Source organism: Drosophila elegans, unplaced genomic scaffold (genome assembly GCF_018152505.1).
Source record: "Drosophila elegans isolate 14027-0461.03 unplaced genomic scaffold, ASM1815250v1 contig_208, whole genome shotgun sequence".
NCBI classification, from domain to species: Eukaryota; Metazoa; Arthropoda; class Insecta; order Diptera; family Drosophilidae; genus Drosophila; species Drosophila elegans.
In genome coordinates this window covers 19,275,961-19,296,361 of record NW_024545578.1, presented here as the reverse complement: position 1 = coordinate 19,296,361, position 20,401 = coordinate 19,275,961, and the positions used below count along the sequence as shown (strand labels likewise).

At 39.9% G+C, this 20,401-nt stretch overlaps 4 protein-coding genes across 15 annotated transcripts in view; 1 reads left to right on the top strand and 3 right to left on the bottom strand.

Moving 5' to 3' along the window:
• Positions 1-120: 120 nt before the first annotated feature.
• Positions 121-924, top strand: LOC108142266 (cuticle protein 76). Its single transcript, XM_017265989.2, has one exon. The coding sequence runs from the start codon at positions 207-209 to the stop codon at positions 861-863; it is 657 nt and encodes a 218-aa protein (XP_017121478.1). The 5' UTR covers positions 121-206; the 3' UTR covers positions 864-924.
• On the bottom strand, positions 847-5,544 carry LOC108142265 (protein late bloomer). Of its 11 annotated transcripts, XM_041708398.1 has the most exons (9): positions 4,579-4,663; positions 4,353-4,520; positions 4,172-4,294; positions 3,595-4,113; positions 3,358-3,540; positions 3,161-3,295; positions 2,488-2,667; positions 2,270-2,439; positions 847-934 (listed from the first exon to the last, which is right to left on the bottom strand). In XM_041708398.1, exons 4-8 carry the CDS (start codon positions 3,694-3,696, stop codon positions 2,311-2,313), a joined length of 729 nt encoding a protein of 242 aa, XP_041564332.1. In that variant the 5' UTR covers positions 3,697-4,113; positions 4,172-4,294; positions 4,353-4,520; positions 4,579-4,663; the 3' UTR covers positions 847-934; positions 2,270-2,310. The 11 variants fall into 11 exon arrangements, 9 of the variants coding, with proteins under 9 accessions (XP_041564332.1, XP_041564333.1, XP_041564331.1 ...); XM_041708399.1 differs by lacking the exon at positions 847-934 and having other exon boundaries at positions 1,773-2,439; positions 4,168-4,294; XM_041708397.1 differs by lacking the exon at positions 847-934 and having other exon boundaries at positions 1,773-2,439.
• An 8,008-nt stretch (positions 5,545-13,552) lies between these two features.
• On the bottom strand, positions 13,553-16,611 carry LOC108142877 (pickpocket protein 28). The gene is made up of 6 exons (XM_017266951.1): positions 16,037-16,611; positions 15,381-15,641; positions 15,116-15,320; positions 14,783-15,053; positions 14,471-14,729; positions 13,553-13,996 (listed from the first exon to the last, which is right to left on the bottom strand). The coding sequence occupies exons 1-6, from the start codon at positions 16,585-16,587 to the stop codon at positions 13,750-13,752; spliced, it is 1,794 nt and encodes a 597-aa protein (XP_017122440.1). The 5' UTR covers positions 16,588-16,611; the 3' UTR covers positions 13,553-13,749.
• Positions 16,612-18,323: 1,712 nt separating this feature from the next.
• Positions 18,324-20,401, bottom strand: part of LOC108142525 (G-box-binding factor) — a 33,473-nt gene continuing 31,395 nt past the window's right edge. Inside the window, exons 7-9 of one of the 2 annotated variants that reach the window (XM_017266450.2) lie at positions 19,926-20,380; positions 19,683-19,868; positions 18,324-19,360 (exon numbers count right to left, since the gene is read on the bottom strand). In XM_017266450.2, coding sequence (XP_017121939.1) covers positions 19,274-19,360; positions 19,683-19,868; positions 19,926-20,380 — 728 coding nt within the window. In that variant the 3' untranslated portion in view covers positions 18,324-19,273. Of the gene's footprint in view, positions 19,361-19,682; positions 20,381-20,401 lie in introns of both variants that reach the window. The other variant, XM_017266449.2, reaches the window with a different exon arrangement.

Sequence of the window (20,401 nt, the reverse complement as noted above, 5' to 3'; positions counted from 1 at the left end):
TCATACGGCCGCACACACAATAATTTGCCAGTTGGCCGTGAAATTTGGCAAGACATTTGCGCGCTTTTTGGCTATAAAAACCGCCGATTGGCCAGAGTTAAGCATCAGTAGCCACTGCAGCTCACTACAAACATCAGCATCAGTTTTCTGTTTTCTGTTTTCTGTTCTCCGTTTTAATTTGTTAAATTAAATATCCAATCCTAACCATGGCTTTCAAGTACGTCCTGCTGTCCTTCTGCGCTCTGGTGGGCGTGGCAAGTGCTGGCTACCTGGCTCCAGCCACCACCACCTATGCCGCTGCCTCCATTCCGGTGGTGGCCAAGGTGGCTCAGCCGCACTACGACGCGGTCGGCACCACCCAGCAGAATGTGGTGCGCTCCTTCGGCGGCACTGTGTCCACCTACTCCAAGAACGTGGTCACCCCGTACTCGAGTGTCAGCAAGGTGGACTCGCGCATCACCAACAACGTGTACACCCCGAAGACCCTCTACTCGGCCCCTGCTCCCGTGATCACCAAGTCCTTCTACGCCGCTGCTCCAGCTCCGGTGGTGGCCAAGACCGTTTATGCCGCTCCCGCTCCCGTTTTGGCCAAGACCGTCTACTCCGCCCCAGCTCCAGTTTACGCTGCTCCTGCTCCCGTTTTGGCCAAGACCGTGTACTCTGCCCCCGTGGCCAAGGCCGTCTATGCTGCCCCAGCTCCAGTTTACGCCGCTCCTGCTCCCGCTCCCGTTCTGGCCAAGACCGTCTACTCCGCTCCAGCTCCGGTTTACTCCACTGCTCCTGCCGCCTTTGTGAAGTACTCGCCCGCTGCTGTGGTCGCCCACGCCAGCTTCGATGGATTCGGTTCCCACTGGGGCTACTAGGGTGTGATAACCCAACCTTTATTGACACTTTGTTGATTTGTCCGTACGAAATAAAAACAGTCGCATTGTAGCTGCGTAGAACACGAACTTGCTTTTAAAGTAATTACAATTACCTTTAATTATAGGTATGGGTGGTGGGATAAATGATGGGCAGATGGAGACCACTAAGGTCCAAACACGTCATGTTTATTAAATGGCATAATCAAGATCCATTACCCAACAGTATTCACTGCATTCAACGATGATAAAAGGCAACCTTTGCCAAGTTTTTATAACCAAAGGTAAAAAAAAACCTATTCTTTCTTATTTTCTAATCGTATTGTCCAATATGTTCCCCATGTATGAAGTAAATGTTACCACAACATAAAGTAACACTTTCACCCTTTTAGTTGCTTTTAACATACCATTTGTCTAGTGTTTAATGGGCCAAATGTGTGCCAAGAAATTTTCTGGTCACTCCAAGTCCCTTAAAACCCTGGGCACTCACCTCGAAACCCCCTTATTCTACTCTTCTATTTGAACTCTTTTTTTTTTGTTGGTTGGCGAGGGCGCAAATATTTAGTGCAAAACTTTCTGTTTGTCTTTGTCGGTGCGGGGTGCAACAAAAAATTGTTGGCCAAAGTTTAATGAGCCACATGACCCTTTGGCCTCCGCCTCTGACTCCGACTCCGTCTTTATGTCATATCCCCCCCTCTATAAACTTTGCGATGGGTATTTCAGCAGCTTGACCAAAGTGTGGTTGTTGCTGCCGTTATTGTTATGGCGGCTAAAAAGTTTGTCCAACACCCAAGCACACGCATAAAAAAAGCATTAACGATGTGGGCCGGAGCAAACTATTTAGCCATAAAGTTGGTCGTTCCGCCGGACAATTTTGTATGCATATTTTATGGATTTTCAAATGCTGCAAAATTGTTTTCCACGGCTAGAATTTAATGTTGACAACAATAAAATTTATGCGCGGAGCGAGGGACATAAAAAGAAAATAAACTCCGGCGGATGGGTGGTGGATTTGTATCGTCCTTGAATACATTCTGCTTAACTGCATTTGCATATTGTCCGGATTGGAGTCCAATTCCGTGTCCGAATCTCCGGCTGTCCCGGCATTTGCAATACTTTTTCAATTGCCCGACATGCTTTGTTGATTTCTTTATTGGCTCATCCATATGCATGCCATGCGGACTGGGATTCTGGACATTGGATTTGCGACTCAAGTGTTTATCGTTATTGATTGCAGTCCGTGAAATATGACGATGGCCAGCAGCATCCAATTTGTCTAGCACGTCAATGCCAATACCCATTCCCAGGGCGGGGTGAAATGCAAACCGAATCCGAATTTCAATCCCACATGAAAGTCTGCTGCTTAAGCCCCCAGACATAGCTGGGAAGTAACACTAAAGTCCACTTACTTTCGTCTCTATCGGATTACTCCCCAGCTCCGTATGGAATTTTAATCCGCACTTATATCACTTTCATCACTATAGACTGCGGTGGGACGCACGGACCACAGAGTGCGACGTCGGATCTGGCTCCTTTTCAGGATAACTAGGTACACCACCAGGACCAGGACTAATCCGTACTGAAATGACACTTAAACTTGGTCCTGCATTTTGTGGTAACGACTAACCTGAATTAGTACAGAGATCACCTGAATGATCGGCACAATTGGTGGCTTTACGGAGCGGGTGGAGCAACCAGCTTTGTACAGGTCTTCAGGACTTCCACTACGATCCTTGTAGCAGGATAGGGGTATCATCTTCTCAAGCAGCATGTAGTCGTCGGGTCCAATCAGGCCGCAACACTTGGACTGTCAATGAATCATGTCATATAAAATAAACTACTGTATTCACGGGGAATAAGCAAAGAACTAAAGAACATATATATAAAAAAATTTTTAAAATTATCAAAAATTACACTGGTAACGTAGTAAAATCAAATTAAATATTTTTGTTTTCATTTACCGCGGTTTTTAGTTAGTAAAAATATAAAAATATTTAAATTTTTAATGCCTGAAAATTTAAATTTAAATCAAATAGGAACTATTAAAAAATTATTATTTTTCACATAAATTAAAATATTTTAATATACATTGTACTGTACATTGTATTTAAGATGATTTAATATTTAATTTAATTGTTAAATATAAAATACTGAATTCAATAGTCAGATATTTACATTTACTATTATATTCTCTTATTAGAGTACAAATATAATTTGTTTGTTTTATGATTATAATGATTTTTCCAATAGTTTGCCGAAATAAATATTCATAAATTAAGATAATTTAAGAAGACTCTTACATGAACTTCGAAGAACTCCAGGCTTTTATTGTTCATCCATAATCGAAGTACATCGGTTATGGCTTGGTATTTCTGTGATAACAAAATAGTCAACATCATCTGCAACCATGTGGCCAAGAAGAAAATCGTTACGTACTGAAAAAAACAAATACATTTCGCAAATAACCTTCGTAAAAATTTGTTTACGTATCACTCACAATGCGCAATCCGCCGGATAACTCACTAACGACCAAGGGTAGGGCCACAATCAGCAGTGGAATAATTGCAATGGACAGGAACATCGCTATAAACATATAGGTCCTAAACAAACACATCCAGCAGCCCATGTGCTCCGTCAGTCTGATATAATATACATAAATATCCACGATGGTGAAAATCTGCTGGTTGGCGGTTTCTCTCAGTACTTTCTCCGTTTATGGTATTTTACTACTTACAAAATTGACAACCCAGAGGAGGTAGATTACGTATCGGCAGATCTTCAGCTTGAAGTCGCGACACTGCCTACGAAACATTGACGACCTTCGTGAATCCGCCATACTGATCCGAATTATCTAAAAACAAATCTCTGTAACAGTGTGATTACCTAGAATGACACTGCATCCGCAGGTATAACGACTTTTAAATCAAACACATTTTATTCGATTCACATGAAGTTTCAATAGCAAGAAATAATTCTTTAGTTCGAGACTTGCTAAACCATTTCCGTATGTCCAAATGCTGTTGCTAACTAGCAAAATAACTATTTTCCACAGTAACTTATCTCTGATGACTTTGCAATCCCAGATGTGACGATTAAAACCCAGATTTAGGTGGACTTAATGTAATGAAAAATGATACGTCCCTGTACCCTTTAAATCAGAACTAAAAGTCAAAATTTAGTTCTCAAAATCTTCGTCGATGGACAGGTCATGAAGCCGGATGTAGTACAATATTATCAAGGCCATGCATAGAAACTGTTTTAAATAGAAGGGCGGATTTATTGACAAAAATAACTACGAACTACGCACATACCGATATAAACCAGCATGCAATGAACCAGGAATGAGCTGCTGTCTTATCGGGGTTATCAATAGATACATTCACAAGAAGGATGATCAGTTTGGCCAACACGTAAAGTATAAAAAAATGAAGCACCTGTAAGTACATACAGGTATTTAGCTTACTAATTAAAGTCAACATTAATTGAACGCACAACATATATAATCAGCACAATTTTTCGGATGGTCGCATACATTAGGGGAATAAGAGCAACCATTATGACTATAGACATGGCTAGGCTTATAATTAAAATAACCTGGTTCGAGCCCTTCACCTCATTCCAGATAGTAATGTCTTTTGCTACTTGAACAGCATTAAATCCCTGCGGAGAGGGGTCTATATTTTGTAAATATGAACATATTTAAGTTCATTTATCTCACTGCGGTAATAGGTATTAAAATCAAAAGTCCGATTTTGAGTCCCAGCGTGGAACAAATGCACATTCTACTAAATAGTTAATTTTAAAATTTTAACCAATATTGGCAGAACTGACACTATTCTCATGTAGAGAATTAAAATACGGTTTTTAAAAAAATTTTATTAATTCATTTTTTGTTATTTATTTGCGAGAACGTAAATATTTAAGTAATGTTCTAAAAAAAATTGAAAAAAAATTATATGTACTTACCAATTTTTATGACTTGTTGATAAAAGGTTCGGCATTATAAAAAAAAATATTAGTCCGTTTGTCTTAAAAGCTCTTTTAACCGAATCGAGAAACAAAGATTTGCTAGCATGCATAGAATCTGTTTTAAATTGAAATATTGGTTATTGGCGTTTAATATAGTCTTATACCCTGAGTTGTCCATACGGTAAATATCCAACAAAGAATAAACCAGAAGTGGGCGGCTGTCTTTTCAAGGTTGTTTTCGGTGGCTATACACACGATTAAAATTATGCATTTTGCTATGCACTTCAGTACTAAGAGCACTAGTGACTGAAAAATTTCACCAAATGAAGTTAATGTATTGATTATGAATGAGCTCAGTTAGACGTACCACGTTTAGAATCAATGCATGGTGTCGAACTGCCGCATAAATTGCGCCTAAAAGGGCAAAAAGTATAATTATGCATAAGGTTATACTTATAATTAGAACAATATGATGATGCCCCGTCAGTTCATCCAGCAATGTGATGTCTTTTGCAACTTGTCCGGCATTAAATCCCTGCGGAGATGTTATAAATAACTATTAAAAGAAAATTGTGTTTACTCACAGCGGCAATAGGTATAATTATCAAAAGCGCTATTTTAAGCCCATGAGTCGAGCAAAAGCACATCCTTTTCCAAATTGAACACAGTACAAATTTTTAATTTTCTTGAAGTTGAAATAACTGACAATATTTTCATGTTTTCATGTGGCATCTAAAATAAATATTTCAATTGTTTATGAGGGGTATTTATTTATTATTACGGTGATAAGTTTCACCAAACTTTTTGAGAGATCCACTTTTTATTTGAAGAGCTACATAAACCTCTTTAAGAGATTTCTGGAATTTGCATAGATTTATTCAGCATCACTGCTTTTGACCGCGCTTGGTAATGAAAAGGCGTTTGCAGGAGGAAAAACTAGAACTAAACCCACACACGTCCTTGCATAGGAAGATACCATGGAATTTTTTAATCAAACAGTTGCCATTAATTACTGCAAAATTCTGTAGCCACATAACAGACATTTTTTCGACAGCCAGCCGCTAGAATGAATGAAAAGAAAACAGGATGCGGCGATGGCAAGCGCTACCAAGTCCTTTTCCGTGCGGGTGTTTGTATCTGTGAGAAAGTATCTGCGAGATGGTTTCCTGGGTGGGGTGGTGGCGATATAGCAGCTGAGAAAGGAATGCCAAGAGAACCAACCGCAGACCCGCCGCCAAAAGAAGCAGCAACTAAAAATCAAATTAGGTGCAAACGAGCGCCCGTCAGCGGCAGGCGTTCATTTACTTGGCAAAAAAACAAAATGGGGGCGTGTCGCGGTTGCGATTTCGTAATGAATAATTTATAATGCACGCCGCCGATGGCTTTTATTTTAGTGAGCTCTTAGTTGAGATTAAAATTTTGTGGCTCTCCAACCAGGCCGAATTAAAGTTCATGCCTCACAGGATTCGCCGGCTGATAAATGTGTGTGGGTTGGTGTCAAGTGCACGCTCGTGAATTCAATTTGATACACAAACTGATTTATCGACTCCCAGCAGTGGCAGTAGCAGCATATCCTTTACACTTAAAAAAAAAAGTTTAACTTTCAATCTAAAACAACATCTTAAAACTGTTTTACAAAATAAAACAAACTTTTTGTTGTAGAATTTGTTTAAAAACTAATTCTAATTATAATAGTATGTTCGCATATAAAAATGGAATTGTTTTATGTTATCTAAGAAAAATATACAAGTTTCCAAATGTATTAGCCAAATATCCGAAAATATTATTAATTTATAATAAAATTATAATATTTCAGTGAATGTATTTATATATAAATTTTTTCTTCGTTCAAAAACTATAAATGCTGCTGATATAGGATATATATTTTCTCCTACTTAACATTTTGTTTTGTAAAGAAAACTTTAATCTGACTTTCAAAACTAAGTAAATTAATATTTTGAGTGCATGGTCTCAACTCAACTGGCACACGCCATTCATAAGTCAGTTGTCGTCTGTGCGAATGGAGTCGAAAGTCGTAGACGATAAAAAATTACATACACTTGTAACTGGTGTCCTCGGGCCCGAGTCCTTGCCGGTTCCACTACTCCGGAGTTATGTCCGGGTTCCGACTTTGCCTGTGCCTCTAACAAGGTTAATTTGTTGCGATCGCAGTTCTCTGTCATTTATCTTCGCTGTCAGCGGCAAGTCCTCGCATAGAACGCAGCTCCTGGCATCGTTCTAATTTGAATTTAACAAGCTCACCGAAGGCGGAGATGCGGGCATGTTAGGATGGGTGGGTCCATCAGACCATCAGTCTATCGGGGAGCATTGAAAATTAAAAATTTATTGCCGGGCGGGGTGTCAATCATCGGAGGCATCATTCAGTTCAGTTCAGAAAGTAATAAAGTAAGGAAGACAGTAGCGCGCGATTCGAAAAACAAATGACTAGGGATTATTCACATTATAAGATACCCTTCAAGTGTACAATACAAATTTTAATCTTCAAAATCCTTTAGAGATCAAACCCTGATTTTCCGGTACAGTTGGACCCTTTTATTTAAAAAGTTACACTAAAAGTTGTTTGCTTTTCACTTGTTTTTACGTTTTTTTTTTAAATTTTTTATCTCCAGTTTTACTTAACCGATTTCAGTAATCGATACCTTTTTAGTAGAAATAGAACGTTCATCCATTTTCAACTTTAAAAATGCAAATAGTATAAATTATTAGAAAACAACATTTTTAGGCAAAAGCCAATGTATTAATGTTTTGTCTTACTTTTCATTGTTATCATTAAATTCTTTCGTTCTTCAAATAATAATAATTAATTAATAATTAATTAAAATTAAAATTTTTTCACTATTCATTCATTTTTTTCTGGAGCCACAAGCTCCATTTAAAAACTTGTATAACCCAAAGCGAGATAAAAAAATCTCGCTGAGCATTCTGCCACACAGTTGCAGGCACACATACTTCATCATCATCAATCTGTGTTTGTGAGTTTTTAGAGCACCCTCATCCATCCTGTTCCCTTTTCAGCTACCCCTCTCTCCACATATCCCTTTCCAGGACTCCACACTATCCATGGAACGTTTCAATTTCACTTGTTGGCTTCGATTGTCGCCTGTAGATCGAAGTTGGGGTAACAATTGAAAGCGACACTTTTATGGTTTTCAGATTTGTGTGATGTTTCCTCTTTCACCCAATTTTACCGCACTCTATTCGGTTTTTTTTTTGTCGACGCTAACGTTTTTGCCTTTACTCTGCTTCGTGCTTTATTACATACGAACTCCCTTCTGAAGCGTGTGTTCTAATTGAGAAATTCTTTGGGAAATTGCAATGAGTAACCAAATGCCTTTAAGTGTTTTGCCCTCTCACTTCCAAAAGCATTGCACATTAGTTTCTATAATTTTATTTATAACGCAGCCATGGTCTCGGATGCTTATTTCTGGTAAATAAAATTTTGTTGCATATTTTGCGGCGTCAAATGGCAACCACAAAAATGAATGAAATCGTAAAATTCTGACCGTGCCAGACCGCATCCACATCCAGTGAGCTAATAACGTTCGCTCGAAAACCGGAAGCGCCGCAGACCCGCCATTTAAACCTCGGCTGACCTCTTTGTCCAACAGACTTTACTTAGTTTTTCTGCAGAGAAAAAAATATACAACAAAAATGTATTTACCCTCTTATGATCATGTTAAAAAAGAGCGGCTTAAGGTTTCTGTAAAAATAAGTTTAAAAACATAAAATTTTCGATTAGCTATTGGTATTATTTTAAATATTTTTCGTCTTCGGTGAGGTTTGATTTTTTTGTGCAGCTTTGTGCCGCACACGAATCTTTTAAATAAAAATAATGTAATTTTATTTGGTAAAATAAATAATAATCGTCATTTAAAACTATCTAAAAATTTAGTTTTCCGGAAAGGGGATGAAACGAAGAACTTGTTTCAACTTTTTTTTTCAGTGAAGCCCAATCTAAGCTTTCAAAAGAGTCTGTATTCCGGGCTTGTATGCATTGGCATTTAAGTGCCGAAACAAATTTTGGAAAGAGCTCGCATCCAGAACGTCTAACATAACCTCAATTTGTATGCGTTCTTTCTTGCATTTGGATTGTTTGTTTGCCTTTGTCTCTGGGAATGTCTAGTGCCGTCTCTTTCGGCATGGGTTTGCAATTGCACTGCCACCTCTTTCGCTCTTTCATTTTTCTAACCCGCTTCCCCAACCACTGTCCTCGTCCCGTATCCGCGCTGTGTAAATATTTGATTTTTGCATTAAAGTCAATTTGCTTTCATGATTCCGTAATTCATTGTTTACTCACGCCAACTTCTATTACGCCTTCTGCCGCCCGCTTTGATTGTTTATTTTTATACACCACCCGTCCCCGCAGGCACATGGGGTTTGGGAAGACCTTCAGTCCCGGTATCCCGGAATCCCGCATTTCCGCTGCACTTCCACATCCACTTCCATATCCACATCCGAATAATATCCACAGACACCGACACCAGACCGGGCTCGGCGATATCCGCATCATCTTTGTTTGTTGCTCGCAGCCAGGATTCCTCCGCCTTTTGTCTGCTTTCGCCCCTTTTCCCCCTGCGATTCCCAGCCACAATCCGAAATCTCCACCAGACCCATCCAGCCTGTTTTAATATGCGCACTCAACGTTAGAAATTAAATCTGGCTCTCAAATGTTATTTGCGCTTTTCGTTTATTTATTTATTTATTATTTGCTTACGCGGCTGCCAGTTCTGTTAGGCGGCCGCCTCCTTTGGTCCTTGGTCCTTGGTCCTGGCCCAGTTTTCATTAGGTAATGCATAATAAGCTCGAGAACTTGCGCCAGTGAATTTAATTTATATTATTTTACTCTGGGTGCAGATTTTTTGGGTCTGGTCCCAGGAAAAAGCAATTATAAAACTGAATATGAATGGCAATGTGGAGGATTTCGGTTTCAATTGTTGGGACCTTAGAAAATGGGATTAGGTTTGGATTGCTGCATAAGGCATGTGCGTTGCAGATTTAAAAAACAGTATGGGAATGCGATGTTATCTTTTGAAATTAACAGAAAATACAGAATATAAAAACTAATTAGTAAGAAAATGTAAGAATGAAGTTTTAACGTTATGCTGAAATTAAAGATCTTTAAAATATGCAAAATTAATTAAAAGCAATTTGATGGGTTGTAATGTTTGTTCCAATGTGTTAACAATTAAAATAAGAATATTATTTTTCTAACAATATTAATAAATTTAATAGTATGCTTGTGTTTGCCTTAAATATAAAACATATTCGTATTAAAATGGCAAATCTCAACCAGAAATAATAAACTATGTTACAACAAGTTGCAAGCTTATGTCCTGACACTATTATTTTCATCTTATGACCCACTTACCATCAACGATTTTATGTTTACGCTGCTCCACTCTCGGCATCGCCATGAACCACAATGGGGACTCGGCGGAGTCAAATCAATACGTCGCACCATCAATATCCTTCAGCTATCCTCCGGCATCCTTCGTCAGCCATCAGCCATCGATTGCCATTATTATAAGAGGCGCGTCGCGTGCAATTTTAACGAGCTAACGCATTTTATCGCCAGAAGCTGGAGAAGCTGCAAAATAAACCCAAAGACCCTGTCATCGCGTCATCATCAAGCGGACGATGTGGCTGCAGTAAAAAAGAATCTAATTTAGTGCGCGGTTTGCATACAAATGCCATGCCAATACCAATACCGCAGCGAATCCTGCGTGACAATGAGTCTATATGTGTGGGAATATGGGGTTGGTTAATTCGCAATTGGTGTCACGATATACATTGATTCTCCATTTCGCTTATGCATTTTTCATTAATTGTCTTGTCCCATCTTGTCGCAGTAAATTGCCAGGAATCTCTGGCCCGCCAAAGCAATTTAATCAAAAATTCTAATTCGTATCCCAAAGTTGGGCACAAGTTTTTAATGACTTTTCCAACTCCGGCCGAAGTTTTAGACGCGCAACAACTGCAATTACTGCAATCGATTCCCGGGCTCTGGGATTCGGGCTTTCCTGTTTCCAGGTTCAGGTGTTGCTCCATAGGACTTTCCAGGACTTAGACACAACAGCAAACAAAACAACGTTGAGCGCAAACCGCTAATCGCGTTACACAAAACTTCGCCTCCAAAGGCAATCGAGTGCGAAATTCCACATACGCCCCGTGTGACGTGGCGATAGCGAAGGCATTCAAGTCATTTCCGCTTAAGCAATCAGTTCGAGGCAGCAGTCGTCACCCCGATCCCCCTTCCCCTCCAGGTGGGCCTGGGCCACCACTTGACATGACAGCCGCGTGCTGTTGTCGCTCCGCATTTGAATGCTTGAAACGCCGCAAAACGCTGCTCGGCAAACCGACATAAATACAAACAAACATGGCTGCCTGGCGGCCACTTCCTCCTTCCTTCTGGCCATAAATTGCCGCGGCTAAAACCGTGTAGTCTGAACTAGGTAACTTCGGTAAAGTTGAGAGAACTATTTCTATATTATTTGGTACAACTTTATAGAACAAAAAACCCTAACTTTGGATTTAATTTTACTAGCTTTATTTAAATACCAAAAAATTAGCATATTTCAGGTGCCAAGCAATCCTTTAACATCTGGATTTTTATTATAATAAAATAATAATAACAAGTAACAATTATTTAGTTATTTTATTTAGCAAAACAAATATTTTAAACTTTAATGGTTCATGTTTAAAATAAAATATAAATAATCACAACTATTTGTTTTGTCATTCACCAACAATTTTATCTGATCTTAATTTACTTTATTGACTAACGCTTACGTTGGTAAGTTATAAAATATGTTCATAGGTCTATTTAATGTTCACTTAAATTTGAGGTGTAAAATAACACGTTCTATCATGCAACGTATATCTCTAATATTGTTTGATATTCACAGGTAGTTTTTGCCTTATAGACCGGAAACAGGAAACCGGAAATTTAAAGCCCTGCCGAGTAAATCAAACGATTGGCCAATGCCGCACGTCCTTTACTTTGTTATTTGATGTTGCTATGCAGCTGAGACTTTTTGTTGCTCCTGCCAGACACTGCGGACAGTTTGAGTTGCATTGTGCAAAAGTTTAATTACAATTTGTACTTTTTTTACGTGCAATTTCAGCAAAAAGCGAAGAAAACTTTTTATTGATATTGCTCGCGAGTGCACAATGCCCCACCGACCTCCGGCTCAATGTCAAGTGTCATGTTATCCCCGACTTATTCATGTCTGCCATCACATCACAAAGGGCGGAAAACTCAACCGGAACAGGGCAGAAATTACTTGCAAATTGATTACTGACACTGCCAGCCCCGACTTTGAGTTGCTTTTACTGCTTAATAGTTGATGTCACATTATCGGCGTCTGGACCGAGTTGATAATATACGCAAAATTCCCAAGCGACAAATGCTAAAAAAAAAAAACAGAGGTCAGTTTCAGCCTTTCATCTAGAGTTCATAAATCGACTAGCAAAGTATTTGTAAAGTTGAACAAAGGACAGTAAAGTATACATATTTAACATTTAAGTTAAGCTAAATTAATTTAATTTTGACATGATTTTTACAGATGTATATTTTTTTGTACTACTGAGAACAAGTATTCTTAAAATATCATTTTAAATTTAAGAGCCAACTAAAAATCAATAAAAGCAATTTAAAATTATTCAGTCAATTTATTTAAAAATCATTACATAGAGAATGTTGTTTGCCACAATATGATGTTTTATATTTCTAACTTATAAGTTTTTATGATATATTAGTTCTGCTGCCAAAAAATGACTCACAACAGTTGTTTAACAGCCTTGCAATATATTGAAACCACCCTCGGTCTGTGAGGAATCAATAAAGCCCTCGAGAGAACCTTGGCAGCCATCAGCGAGAAATTGTCATAAATAAATTTTTATATGCGAATCAAATTGACAGGCACGGAAAGTAAAAAGTGGCCCACAAGAGCCACCAGTCGGTGGAGAATGGAAAGTGCCAAAGTGCGGACACGGATGTGGACTGCGATTTCGTGCGATGCACTCGCCGCATATGGGCATGAAAATTTCATTAGGCATATGCAAATGTGTCAACTTAATTTGCAATATTTCGACACATTTTGACACTTGTTGCCGTAATAAACTGGCTGTATATTTCAGTAGTTTCATGGCACAACGAAGGGCACAACTGTTGCGCAAGTGTTGGAGAAAAATTCGTGGGGTTCACAATGCACACAGCACACAATTGAATTAAACTAAATGACAGCCATTTTAAAGTCTACTTTGTAGCGACTGCATTAGCAAGAGTGCCTGGGTTGGGTGTGCATAAATTGCAGCTATTGTTTAAATATTTGCCAACATAATTAACTTAATTCAATTGGATTTCCATTAGAGCCGCACGCACAACTTGAACGAAGGAGTGCAGCGATTGCCTCGGTGTTTGCCCAGCCAAGGTATCCATCCCCCAGACCAGGATGAGGATATCCTCTGCAGTTTCAAAGGATTGGCATTGGCCCTGCATAACGTATGAGCTGGAAGATGAGATGCGTAGCTCCCCTTTGACTTTGTCTACGACTTCGATGACGTTGTCTATTGACTTTCCAAATCGAACCGAACCGAATCGAACCGAATTGAATCGCATCGCTTCGAAGGCAGCAGCAAATCACACAATAAAATAATTGATTCCATTTCAAATGCACACACAAAGAGAAGATTTGGCAGTATGCGGGTCGTATCGGAACAGACAGACAGACAGAGGACTGCATTTAGACTGCCGTCTAGTGCTGAGTACAACTTTATTTTCATTGTTTGCAGATTTAACATTTAACGCAACACAAACACGGAGCAGCAGAGTCAGCTCAACTTTGGCCACCAGTGCAGCACTCTGTGTTATTTATGGGTTGTGCAGGAGGTCCTACGATTAGGCATCCTTGTTGACCGCCTTCAGCAGCTCCTTGCGGGTCTTGCGGCGCATCCTCAGATTGGAAATGAGCCGCACTGTGCAGAAGTATATCAGCTCAACTATGCTCAACATGGAGACACCCATGAAGAGACCAAGTAAGCCACCACAATTGGCAAGGAAGTCCGTGGTACCATAAAGCTCGGAGCGCCGGGAAGTCAAGAATTGGGCCTCCTTGAAGAAGATCGACACTCGGGACATCTTCATTCTACGGGAAATAATTGGTAAACAGGGAGTAATATTCTAAATTTGAAATCATCCTTAATATTAACGATAATCCTTAACTCAGCTAGGAAGGCTGGCTTTCATAAAGCAATTTATTTCATATTTTACTTAAAGAAATAATTAACTTTACATTATTAAAAAATTGAGCATTTAAAATAGCTATCTGACTCTTAAATCAAAATTGTCTATATATTATTTAAATTACATATTAAATCAAAATATAAAATACAATGCATATTAAACTGCATAATGTGAAAAATATTAAGTTTTCTGTTTTTAATATCACAGTGTATATGTCTGTTTGTCTGACCGTCCGTATAAAGCTAGAAATTTTAGATATAATCATGTCACTCTTGGACATGTTTGACGTCTATGGGCTTAAAAAAGAGTGGTAAATTTAAACCAAAAATATTTATGACATTTTTGTGTAATGACTATTATATAATGGCTGACTTACCCTTGTCTCTTTGCGTGCTCTTCTTTGCCCTCCGGTGTATCTCGATTAATCACTGTTTTGTAATCAAAATCAGCTTGGGAGATCTCAGCCTCGTAGGCGATAGATGTGCATGATGGTAGACAGTTGCACTCCGTTTCACCCCGAGAGTTTTCCCCTGAGTTTTCCAATCCCTGGGTAAATTCCCTGAGTAGCAGCTCGTCTTCCGCTTGGTTATAGCACTTCAAGCTGGCATCACCACATACAGGCATATTGACATTGCCTAAAATTAAGTTGATAAGATAAAAATGTTTAAAATATCTGTACAAAACTAACGTGGCATAGAGAACTTGACGCAGCCGCACTTGCTCAAAGTAAAGTTGGCCAGGCACTCCAGTTCGCAATTACTCTGCGAATAGATATTAAAGTAGCGCAGTTCTCGTTCCTTCTGGAAATAACACTGCCGCCGATTGGGTTCGTAGTGCTTTAGGCCATCCGAAGTGGTGATGATCTTGGGACGTATGGAGATGAGCACTTCCTGGTCAAAAGGTATGCGGAAATACTGCTTGGACACTTGGGCCACATCTCCAGGAGTGTGTAACAAAATCTACAATTTGTTATTTTTAATTGGAGATTAAATTTCTTAAAAGTAGCTTGGTAAAATTACACCTTGAAACCCTGAACAGGACCACGGCACAAGTCATCGAAATCGATCTCCGCACCACCCATAAATAGATAGAGACCAGCTCGAGCTCCGGGGCCCAAAACTCGATTGGGATATGGTGATGTATCCGCACTGGCGCTATAACCGTCCTCCACATTCCAGTCCATGGATAGACGATTCTCCTCGCGGAATATAAAGTCTGGTATTATGCTGCCACAATGTTTCTGTATCAGAATATTAGTTCCTCTTAACGCAAGACCCCCTTCTTACCCTTCAGCTCGAAAGATCTCCGCTGGACTAAGTGAGTTGAAACTGAAGCAAACACCATCTTCAGTCACAAATTTGTGGAAAATTTCATTGCAATTAATCGGGGAATTCCGCCACTTGCAATTGAGATAGGTGTCGTCGAAAAGAGGAGATACTTCCGTCAGGGCATCGATGATCTCCATTCCCCTTCTAGTTTTGTTTCCTATGTTCATATCATGCAAGTGTGGCTCACAAACCTGCGCCACAGCGCCATATAATCCCTTTCTGTAAATATACGGGTATTCATGAATAGCTTCTTACACTTAGGAAAACAATATTACCTTAGTTTTCAGATATAAAAATGATGATTCTATACCATACATTTTACATTTTACTTATAAAATATATATTTTAAGATTATTTTGAAAAGTAAAAGCAAAGACTAGACACATCAAATTTTGTTCTTAAATTTTAAGCAAGCCGAAATCGACTTTTCTTAGTTATTTTCATTTCTGACTAAAAACGTTATCTAGAACATTGCGTTTTAAACAAAATATCACACAAAATTTCAAATAGGAAATCAGAATGTGTAAAGAGGCCGTAACAGTTTTTTGCAAACTAAACCTAAGCATGATTTTGAGAAATCGGCCCTGAGTCTAGGTACCAGTTGCTGAACTTACTGCTTGTCGGTCAGTTCCAATATGCCACTGACATTATTCCCGAAATCGCGGAGCTGGTGATACGAATCCGTGAAATTGAATATCCCACGGCGAGTCTTGGTCTCCGGACAAACGGTGACGGCGGGAAAGGGGATCTGCCACACGGGTGTGGACTTCTCGGCGAAACTGACAATCACCGGATTATTGTTCCACTTGTCCCAGATATTGAGGGTCAGCTTGACGCAGGTGAAGACCGACAGGACGAGGACACAGATCCAGAAGAGTCTCTCCAGCCAGGGTCGCTTCTTCTCGCCCAGATACCGGATGCCATGGATGGTCGTGTAGTCGCAATACTCGTGAATGATGGCCTTGGCCGCCTGGAAGCCGCTGCCGTACTTGATCTGCTTTTTGGTGTCCACCTCGTCCTCGCTGTCGTCGGATACGGTTTCGCGGAATGCCGGCGCCATGCGGGCCATCAGAGCGGCCCGCTTCCACTGGTTGGCGGCCGAGGGCAGCGGACGGACCGCCACCTCGTGACTGGGCGTATGGGGCTGTGTGCTGTCCGTCGACATCCGATCCGGCGTGCTAGAGGTACGTTGACTAAGTCAGCGGTGCGCACGCAAGACTCCGGCTTTTATATACGTCGTGCGGCGAGGTGCGGCTGTCCTGGGAGCTCCTCTTTGGATGGTGGAGAGCCCCTGGAGGATTGCGACTGCGGCACGCATACGATTCCACGTATTTTCGGCGCGGGAAGGTGGCGTTTTCGGTGGCGCTTTCAATTACTTCATTTCGCTAAGCTGGCGTAATTTGCAAGCTCGCACTGGAGTCCCCGAGTCCCAGGGGTTTGCGAAAAAAAACCCTCCAGAAGCCCCCCTCGTAATTGTCAACTCCGACCCACTGCCCGGTAACTAAATGTTACCTTTGAGCCTGCACTAGGCGAGGCATTCTAATTAGCCAGTGCGCACTTTAAGCTCGCCAAGCCCTGGGTCACCAATGCCACATAGGAGGCACTGCCAGTGCGCCACCGCGACAGGTGCAGCCGAATGGCCGAGGCCAAATTGAAAACGGCCACTTTCCGGCATCCCGGACTTATGCATTTTAAATCCCGGCCTCCACTCGACGCCACTTGACTGCAGGCGCTTAGCTCGACCTCGAAACAAAATGGCAAGCGGCTGCAGACGGCGACAATGTCGAGTCAAATCCTCAGGTTAAACACGGTGCCAAAACGTAAGTCGGGGAAAACTTATATCAACAACTTGGGAATACCCTCACCAACTATTAAAAACTTTAAGTCATTACAGCTGGTGGAATTATAGCTAAGCATTTCTTTAGCTTATAATGTTAAATAGTGTGACCTGATTTATTTCAAATATTTTACATACCCACAACAAATGTCATTCTATTGACGATGCAAATAAGACAGAATCAGCGCCATCTGGCGGTGAGGTTTATTTATCTGCTAGCGATGACCAACTTATGAATAATGAATGTAATTAGAGTTTGAAAAATACATTATTTTTAAATATAATTAACAAGCTTTAAACTACAATATTTCGTTTAAAATTAAAATCAAAATAAAAAATAATTCCATAAATTAATTAAATTAGACAATAAACATATTTTAAATCATTTTTTTTGACGATTTTTCCGTCATCATTAATTTAACATAATGAAAAAATTTACACAAGGTCAAATAATCTAAAATTGCGAAACAGCAAACACAAATAAGAAGGTAAAAAATCTCTAATTCGTCAAAAATAATGAAAAACGTTGCTTTAAAAACATTCCGGTGCTAACATACAAATACCCTTTAATAAGAGTACAGAATATAGTCCAATGGCCAACGGCAAGGACAAAACAAAAAGAAATCTCCGACAGGGAACACCGCACAACACGATGCGACCATTTTGGTTGCGCATTTTAATAAAGTGAACTGCATTCGGGGGCATTGTGTCTAATTTTCGGAGGACCTGGTGCCAGCGGCCAAAAAGGAAAAGCGTAACTCACCCTTTGTTGCGACTTTTCATTATTGTGACGTTGTGCCTTCAACAATGTTGGCATTGTCCTTGCACTTGCTGTTACCTTTCCTCTTGCCAGCCGTAAATATTTACACACTTCTCTGTCTGGCAGAGTCTGGCGATCGTCATTTATTTTAATGAGCAGCGAAATAGAATTTCTGATGCGTCGTCGAAAATGAAACTGAGAAACGTCGCTTGATTTAAGAGAATAAGTTCAGCAAATGCTTTCCCCTTCCGGCGAAACCCAGTAAAAGACACGATTGATTATATATCTGTATATATATATATTTTTTTTTTTTGGTATTCCCATTTGCATAATACATTTCTTTTGTTGGTTTATATGCTTTAGCTGGAGGACATTGAATTGAATGTTGTTACTGTTTACAAATTGTTTGCTTGGTAAGTACATAATACGTTGATTATCCTATTTACATAGCCGCTACTTTTGATATAGTTGTTACAGAATATGGTCGCTATTAATATTACGCATATTTGATTATGATTCTAGATAATATAGCAAGTATATCCGAATTTGTTTTTGAAACACCTGTTGTCACTATGCTACTTTTGATATACAATTTGCGTGGGTTATTTTTGCTTTCGACTATGATTAAGTTATTCCGTAAATTATATCCAAAATATAAACATCGGTTAATTAACAATGACCTTATAATTTCATAATTTGTAACCTTGTAATTGGTATTAACTATATACAAAGCTCGATTACCGTTCAATATGCACCACCGACTGGCGGTGACAGTTTAAGCTTTCCATAATTTTACCTATACGTTCACTTATGCAGTTTTGAAACCCAAATAAATACTCCCGTTTGAAACGCTGAACCCAAAGGACATGCAAACAACACAAACACAAAGGCGTTTACAATTACAATTACAATTACGAATACAAATACATTACATATAAACGTACACATGGCTGTAATTGATATAGCTACCGCGCAGTACACTATTAATGGCTGCTCGTATGTCATATCTATGGCTAATTTAAAATGATATGTTTTCCGTAATTATCCGTTATCCGTTCCACTTGTTTTTGTTTCTTTTCTTTTCTTTCTTTTTCTGACCTCTCAGCCTTCCTCCAAAGTTAGTCTGTTACAAAAATACTGAAGAAATTGCACTTTTATCGGATTACGACAGCACAAAACACCACTCCAAAAGGCAGCCCTTTTGAGCCGGTTTGCCCTGCTCAGGAGCATTTGACCCCCTCTTTGACCTTTGACCTATTGTGGTGCGAGGGCCAGGCTCAAGCTGTTCGATATCAGGCTCAAAGCGTTGGCAGTGGGTGCTGCGGTTGGCCCTGACGCTTCCTGGAAATGCAAGAAATAGGATTTCAAAATGTTTAAAATTGGAATTAATTTTAGGATTATTAAAAAAACTCTCCATTTAAATCTTAATCAAATTAAATATACTTTATACATAAGTAGATGATTATTTGAAAAAGTAAAAGGACTAAGAAATTCGCAAAAAACACAATAATGGTTATTTTTGAATTTTTTACTATACGTTTTTTGATTTTAAGTCAGTTTTTTATAAATAAATAATAAATAATAAGTTTTTTAAAAATAAAAATAGCTTGTAGATTTGTATAGGTAAACTTAGTGTAATTCGCAAAGGATCATCCATACTCACAATGCTCAGAGTGCGAACAATACAGGCCCGTGTGGCCGGCGGCTCATCCGCCTCCAGGCCGGGCGAACTGCCCCTCGAGGAGACGGAACCGTTCAGCAACTTGCCGTTCAGCTCATCGGAGTGATGTGTCTGCTGGGAGCTGCTCGACATGCGGCCATCCAGCGAGAGATCATCCCGGTGCTGATCCTGCAATGGAATCGTTAGGGAACCTGTGCCGGGAGAGTGGATGGCCATATCACCCACCTCCTTGGGACTGGCACTTGGGCTGAATTTGATGTCCAGGCAGTTGCTCTCCATGTCGCTGGCAGTTCCATTTTCAACCGATCCCGATGCCATAATGATGCCTGTTCCCGAGGGCGACATATGCCCGTTGTTGTTGCTGCTGGCTATGGTATCGCTGTTGTTGCTGTTGCTGTTGTTGTTGTTGCTAATTTTGTTATTGTTATTGGGCTCCTTGTTAAGTGCTGCTGGCATCTGCAGCTGCTTTGTTGCAGCCTCATCGGCGGCAATCGTTGCATGTCCATTCTCCACGGTTGCCATTGCAGTTGCAATGTTGCCGTTGCTGTTTGCCTCATCATCGCCCAGCTCGTAAATGTTAACCATATGCGCGGCCTGGGCGTGGACCATCAAATCCCAGGGATTGGCGAACGCATCCTTGCAAACGGCGCACAGCAATTTGGCGCTCGTCGGTGGCGTTTCTACATTTTCACAAGGGCAAC

What these genes read in the sequence shown, in the direction of transcription:
- LOC108142266 (XM_017265989.2), top strand. Translation starts at nt 207, where the DNA reads ATGGCTTTCAAGTACGTCCTGCTGTCCTTCTGCGCTCTGGTGGGCGTG.
- LOC108142265 (XM_041708400.1), bottom strand. Translation starts at nt 3,696, where the DNA reads ATGGCGGATTCACGAAGGTCGTCAATGTTTCGTAGGCAGTGTCGCGAC. An exon ending in TGGAGTTCTTCGAAGTTCAT is followed by an intron (nt 2,668 to 3,160) that starts GTAAGAGTCTTC and finishes ATTCATTGACAG; the next exon opens with TCCAAGTGTTGCGGCCTGAT. An exon ending in TGATCTCTGTACTAATTCAG is followed by an intron (nt 2,440 to 2,487) that starts GTTAGTCGTTAC and finishes GTGTCATTTCAG; the next exon opens with TACGGATTAGTCCTGGTCCT.
- LOC108142877 (XM_017266951.1), bottom strand. Translation starts at nt 16,587, where the DNA reads ATGTCGACGGACAGCACACAGCCCCATACGCCCAGTCACGAGGTGGCG. An exon ending in TTGGAACTGACCGACAAGCA is followed by an intron (nt 15,642 to 16,036) that starts GTAAGTTCAGCA and finishes GTATATTTACAG; the next exon opens with AAAGGGATTATATGGCGCTG. An exon ending in GAGATCTTTCGAGCTGAAGG is followed by an intron (nt 15,321 to 15,380) that starts GTAAGAAGGGGG and finishes ACATTGTGGCAG; the next exon opens with CATAATACCAGACTTTATAT.